General features: G+C 40.0%; 1 protein-coding gene across 1 annotated transcript in view; it reads right to left on the bottom strand.

The window, feature by feature from the left end:
- The window catches only part of LOC107751969 (myosin-9-like), a 66,503-nt gene that overhangs the window by 12,150 nt on the left and 47,993 nt on the right, over positions 1–6,360 (bottom strand). Inside the window, exons 24-30 of the mRNA XM_016567783.1 lie at positions 5,529–5,700; positions 5,224–5,436; positions 3,795–3,939; positions 3,493–3,699; positions 2,025–2,129; positions 1,794–1,946; positions 1,413–1,661 (exon numbers count right to left, since the gene is read on the bottom strand). Coding sequence (XP_016423269.1) covers positions 1,413–1,661; positions 1,794–1,946; positions 2,025–2,129; positions 3,493–3,699; positions 3,795–3,939; positions 5,224–5,436; positions 5,529–5,700 — 1,244 coding nt within the window. The remainder of the gene's footprint in view (positions 1–1,412; positions 1,662–1,793; positions 1,947–2,024; positions 2,130–3,492; positions 3,700–3,794; positions 3,940–5,223; positions 5,437–5,528; positions 5,701–6,360) is intronic.

The following is a 6,360-nucleotide window of genomic DNA, read 5'->3' as shown; positions in this document are numbered from 1 at the left end:
TAGCAACTAAATTAGGCTGCTGTCCCTTTAAAACCGAATGCACAGCTGCAATGGATGCAATGTACTGATACACGTTCTCCCTACTGTTTACGTCCACTTAAGACGTAATCAACTGTGTTTACGTGAATACTCGTCAAAACGGACAATTCGACATCATTTTGTGTGTAATTCTCTGTTCATGCGACTCGAGAGAGTACTCGCGCGCTGTGAGACGCGGTTTTTTGTGTAGCCTATCTCGTTTTTATTCGTTGATGAAAATGTCAAAAAATTTTCGTCATAGTTTTTGTCTTTCAAAAAGAGTTTTAGTTCGTTATCGTCTCGTTGTCGTCAGTGAAAAAAATGTCGTTGACGAGAATTCTGACGAAAATTATTCGTCAACGAAATTAACACTGCTAGATGTATTTATCTATTCAGTTTGAATAGAAATCTTATACAGTATTACAGTTTGTCGATCTAAAATGGTAATTGTGCATTAACAGCTGTCAACCATGTCGGTACGCATATGCGCTGTCAGAACTTATTTACACAGCGCATTTGTTATTTTGATCGCGCATGCGCACCTGCGTACCACTTATGTGCACCCCTGGTATTTAAATACTGACGAAAATTATTCGTCAACGAAATTAACACTGCTAGATGTATTTATCTATTCAGTTTGAATAGAAATCTTATACAGTATTACAGTTTGTCGATCTAAAATGGTAATTGTGCATTAACAGCTGTCAACCATGTCGGTACGCATATGTGCTGTCAGAACTTATTTACACAGCGCATTTGTTATTTTGATCGCACATGCGCACCTGCGTACCACTTATGTGCACCCCTGGTATTTAAATAATTTACCATACTAGGCTGTTGGTGTCTGGGCTTATTTATTTATTTATTTTTAAATGACATGAGACTTTGTGACTTCCTGCACTTGCTATACTTAGTCATTTAATAATAAATCCAAAAGCAAGACGTGAAAAAAACTAGGGAGTTGAAATGGCAACTGAGATAATGAGTGATCCTCTACTGCCATCTACTGGTTATAATGCTACTGTCATGTTATTTTCAACTTAAAAGTCTTTGTTTTCCACCAGGAGACATTTTTTTCATGTCATCTTCATGAATGAAACGTGAATCTTTAAAGTGAATTTTACTGCATAGCTGTAGAGTTGAAAAAAAACATTAAAGGGTTTAAAATATTATATGTTTATAAATGTGTTTAAGTTGGGGTGGGGGTTCCTTACACTATAAGGCTTCCTTATATATCCAAAAAATGAATTATAATAAGAAACATCCTGATTTTTTTAGCTGTCTCAGCTTATTTTGATGACTGTTTTGTCATATTTTAAATCATTTTCAGTCACTGCATTGAGGGCCGCTGGTCTAATAATCAAACTCATCCCGACCGCGGCTTCAGCTCTCACCTGGTCGAACTTCTTCTGCTTCTTCTCCAGGTTGGAGACGATCTGTCTCAGGTGGTCCTGGTCAACCAGCATGTCGTCCAGCTCCTGCTGCAGACGCGTCTTGGTCTTGTCCAGCTTGTCGTAGGCGGTGCACCTCTCGTCCAGACGCAGCGTCACGGCCTCCAGGTCGCGCTGGACTCGCTTCTTCGTCTCCTCGGTGCTCTCCAGGAAACTGGCCTCCTGCTCCACCTTCTTCTTCATGTCGGTCAGCTGCAGCAGAACACACAGACAGACAGACGCTTATCACACTCATCAAGTAACTAAAGTACCTATAAGAAAGGATTTTCCACCCAACGTTAAACTTCCGTAATGTCCGCAGGTTTTCTGCGTGTGTTTGTGTACCTGCGCCTGCATGGTGCTCATCTGTTTCTCCAGGTTCCTCTTGGCCTCCTCTTCCTCCTCCAGCTGCTCCCTCAGGCTGTTCTGCTCGTCCTCCAGTTGCCGCAGACGCGTGTTCAGCGAGAGCTTCTGCCGCGTCTCCTCCTGCAGCACTTCCTGTGAGGATACGGTCAGCGTTCAGTGAGTGAGCGAGGCGCACAGACATCCCATAATCCCGCGGGCCACCGTACGTACCTGGACGTCCTGCAGCTGCGACTCCACGGATGAACAGTCCTTCGTCGCTTTGATGGACTTTCCCTCAGCCTCACTCAGCAGAGTGTTGACGTTATCCAGCTCCGCCTGAGAAGAGACAGGACCGCCGTCAGTGCTAACCTTACGCTAATGCTAATGCTAACCCTTCATCACGCAGCACAAACACCAGCCAGTCATTACAACCATCACTTAAACACATTCACATAAGAAATCAACCAGATCTACACAGATCACACATTAACCTGCATTATTTTGGAGGGAAACTTGAGTGATGCTCGCCATGGCAACGGTTAGCAGTAGGCAGTTGCTATAGCGTTGCTATGTGGTTACTAGGGTTGCTGAGTGATTAGAAGTATGTTGCTAGGCGGTTGCTGGGCATTACTATGTGGTTACTAGGCAGTTGCTAGAGTGTTCTGAGTGATTACAAGGGTTATTGCTAAGCTGTTGCTAATGCATTGTTATGTGGTTACTAGGGTGTTGCTAGGCTGTTCTGAGTAATTATGAGGGTGTTTGTAGGTGGTTGCTTGGGTGTTGTTATGTGACTGCTAGGGTGTTCTCAGTGATTATAAGGGTGTTGCTATGCAGTTGCTAGGGTGTTGCTATGTGGTTACTAGGCAGTTACTAGGGTGTTCTGAGTGGGTGTTTCTAAGTGTTCTGAGTGGCTTAGATCACCCTAACAACCACATAGCAATGCTCTGGCATTGCTATGTGGTTGTTAGTGTGATCTAAGCAGTTGTTAAGGCTTTTACGTGCTCTGGCATTGCTATGTGGTTGCTAGGTAGTTCTAAGTGGTTGCTTGGGTGCTGCTAGGTGGTTACTAGGCAGTTTCTAGGGTGTTCTGAGTGATAACAAGGGTGTTTCTGGGTGGATGCACTGGCATTGCTATGTGGTTGTTAGGGTGTTGCTAGGGTTGCTGAGTGATTACAAGGGTGTTGCTAGGCGGTTGCTGGGTGTTATTATGTGGTTACTAGGCAGTTGCTAGGGTTTCCTGAGTCATTGCAAGGGTTATTGCTGAGCAGTTGCTAGGACGTTGCTATGTGGCTGCTAGTGTGTTCTCAGTGATTATAAGGGTGTTGCTAGATGGTTGCAAGGTTTTTACTATGTTGTTGCTAGGCAGTTGCTAGAGTGTTCTAAGTGGTTGCTAAAGCTTTTGCTATGTGGTTGCTAGGGCGTTTTATGTGATTATAAGGGTGTTGCTAGGAAGTTGTTAAGGTGTTACTATGTGGTTACTAGGCAGTTTCTAGGCTGTTCTGTGTGATTATGAAGGTGTTTCTAAGTGGTTGCTTGGGTGTTGTTATGTGGCTGCTAGGAAGTTGCTTGGGGTTCTGAGTGATTACGAGGGTGTTGCTAGGGCATTGCTATTTGGTTGCTAGGGTATTGCTATGTGCTTGCAAGGGTGTATCAGTACAAGAGCATCTATCTATCAGTTGATTGTGTGTGGTTCTCTCACCTGCATCTTTGCGGCTTTCTCGGCGAATTCGCTGCGCTGGCGTTCGCTCTCGGCGTGTTTGACCTGCAGCTCTTGCAGCTGCGTCTCGGCTTTCTTCCTGCGGTGCTCTGAGTCTCCTTTGCCCTGCATGAGCGTCTGCAGCTCGATCTGCAGCTCGTTCCTCTCCGACTCCAGAGCCTGTTTGGTCTTGTCCACCGACACCTTATTCTACAAACAGAGACGGAGAGACTCAGAGTGACACTGCTCATCACACGTCTGACGAGTGTTTTCAGTGTGTGTGAGTGAATGAGAGCGTCTCGTACCCGTTTGACCTGCTCCAGCTGCTCGTTGAGCTCGTCGAAGGCCTGACCGTGTTTCTGTCTCATTTCTGCCACCACCTGCTCATGAACTTTAGCCTCTTCCTCCAGAGTCTTCTTCAGCTGAGCCACTTCAGTCTCACGCTTCGTCCTGCAGGTGAAACAATTAGCTGACGGGTTTGCATGATAAATATCTCATATTGCTGCTGTTGAAACATCCAGGCAAAAACCAAACTCTGGTACCAATAGAAATAGTTGCTTTTGAGGGTGTTTAAATCTTTACAAAAACCAACAAAAAGAAAAAAAAGGAAAAAAAGAAAAAAGACTTTGAACCTGATATTACATGTGGATATTACATGTCTTGTACACATTATCATTTTATCTCTTAAGTATAATAAAAATAACTAATGCAATTTTACTGTTAAATAAAAGATTAATATATAATAAAATAAAATAAATGCTAAAATTAAACTTTAATAATAAAAATAAATACAAATTTATAAAAAATAAATAAATTGATATTTTCATATTATTATTTTATTGTAACTAATGAACAAAATGAAGAATTACAATGCAATCGTACTAGTAAATAAAAAAATGAATATTTAATAAAATAATGAAAATAATTAAATGAAATTATTATTCTTATATTTTTAAGTAATGATAAAAATGTAGGATTGTAATGCTAATTGTACTATTAAATAAACAACGGATATTGAACACAATAAAAATCTAATAATACTAAAATATCATTATTTTTATATTATTATTTTAATCCTATTGTACTGTTAAATAAAAAATAATATCTAATAAAATAAAAATAATCAAAATAATCAAATTATTATTATAATAGTTATTTTAATAGCAGTATTATTATTTTTACTATAATTATAAAAGAACATTTACAACATTTGACAGCAATCATGCTGTTAAATGAAATCTAATAAAATAGTAAAATAATACAATGAAAAATATAATAATAAATAATTAAATTATGTTTTACATTATTATTTTAACTCTATAAAAAATAAAGAATTGTTAATGCAACTGTACAAAATATAAAAAACGAATATCTAGAAAAACAAAAACTACAATAATAATAATATTGTAATGATTTTACACTATAATAGTAAAAAATACTGATATTTATGTTTTAATTTCTTCCACCTTCATGTGTCAACCCCCTCAAACTTTTCATTTTGACTGCAGGGACACCTTTACATTTCAGGTATATAAGAGCTTCTCATTACAAACCTGTGAAACGCTAACTTTTAATTTTGACTGCAGGGACACCTTTACATTTCAGGTTTATAAGAGCTTCTCATTACAAACCTGTGAAACGCTGAAAACGCCAGTCCACACAAAAACGTTGGAAATTATGCAGACATGAAATTAAAATAAATCTGACGACAAACGAGCATTATAAGCAACACACCTGAGCTCCTGCTGCGTGGCGGTGGAGTCGAGCGTATCCTCCAGCTCGGTCTTCAGCGCCTCCAGCTCTTCTCCCAGGTCTCGGCGGTGTTTCTCGGCTTTGGCTCGAGCCGCTCTCTCCAGCTCCAGATCCTCCTGAAGTTCACTCAGCTGAGCCTCCAGCTCACGGATCTTCTTCTGCGCCAGATTCTTCTGAGCCGCTTCCTCCTCGATCCTGACGGGAAACACAGTCACTCAGAAGCTCTAACCCTTCATTCAGACGGAGCAGTGATGCTCGATTGTGATTGGATACGGCGTGCGTCTCACCTGGCGAGCGCCTCGTGAAGCTCCTCCTCTTTTTTAGCGAGTTGTGCACGCAGTTCAGCGATCTGAGCCTGCAGCTCCGCGATCTGATCGTGCAGCTCTGTAGAGTCACCCTCCAGCTTCCTGCGGTTCTTCTCCAGCTCCTGTCGCTGCTTCTCCTCGCGACGCAGACGGTCTGACGCATCAAGAGATCTAATTTAGTGAGACTTCCTATATTTCTGGATGTCGACAACCAATCCTTCCAGTGCCATTGAGTATTGAGATATTTGGTGCCTGATTTCTTGCTAGCATCTGTCTATTTTGACTTCACACACACTATTAATACACATTTATACCAGAGTTAATACCAGTGTTAATTTTGACAGCAAATTTTGATTTAGTTTTAGTCATAGTCTTTTGACTAAAATGCCATTTAGTTTTAGTCATATTTTAGTCATCAGAATTGTTTTTAGTTTAAAACTAAAAAATAAGACTAAAATATAATGGGTTTAGTTACAGTGTAATGCATTTATTAAGCATTTCTCTAAAATTTCCAAACTCATTATATAGGTTTGATATTAAGGTTTTATTATGATAGACACTGATTTAACCACTTCTCAAAGAACAAGAACATGGTCTACTTTTTAATGAAATGCCAATGGTTATATAGGCTAATTATGCATTCTTTATAACAACTTCCATATTCCATACCATATTCTTCATTCTTTCAAGCAGACATATTTATTTCTATAAATAAATGAAGAGTTTGGTTCCAAAACGCGATAAACGCCATTTTTGAAAAAATTTAGTTTCCGCCAAAATCAGTATTGTATCTGGTCGGTATTGAAAAGTCCAT

Source organism: Sinocyclocheilus rhinocerous, unplaced genomic scaffold, assembly GCF_001515625.1.
Source record: "Sinocyclocheilus rhinocerous isolate Xijiao unplaced genomic scaffold, SAMN03320098_v1.1 scaffold1965, whole genome shotgun sequence".
Classification (NCBI taxonomy): Eukaryota; Metazoa; Chordata; class Actinopteri; order Cypriniformes; family Cyprinidae; genus Sinocyclocheilus; species Sinocyclocheilus rhinocerous.
The sequence above is the reverse complement of the archived record's forward strand: the minus strand, read 5'-3'. Positions and strand labels throughout refer to the sequence as shown.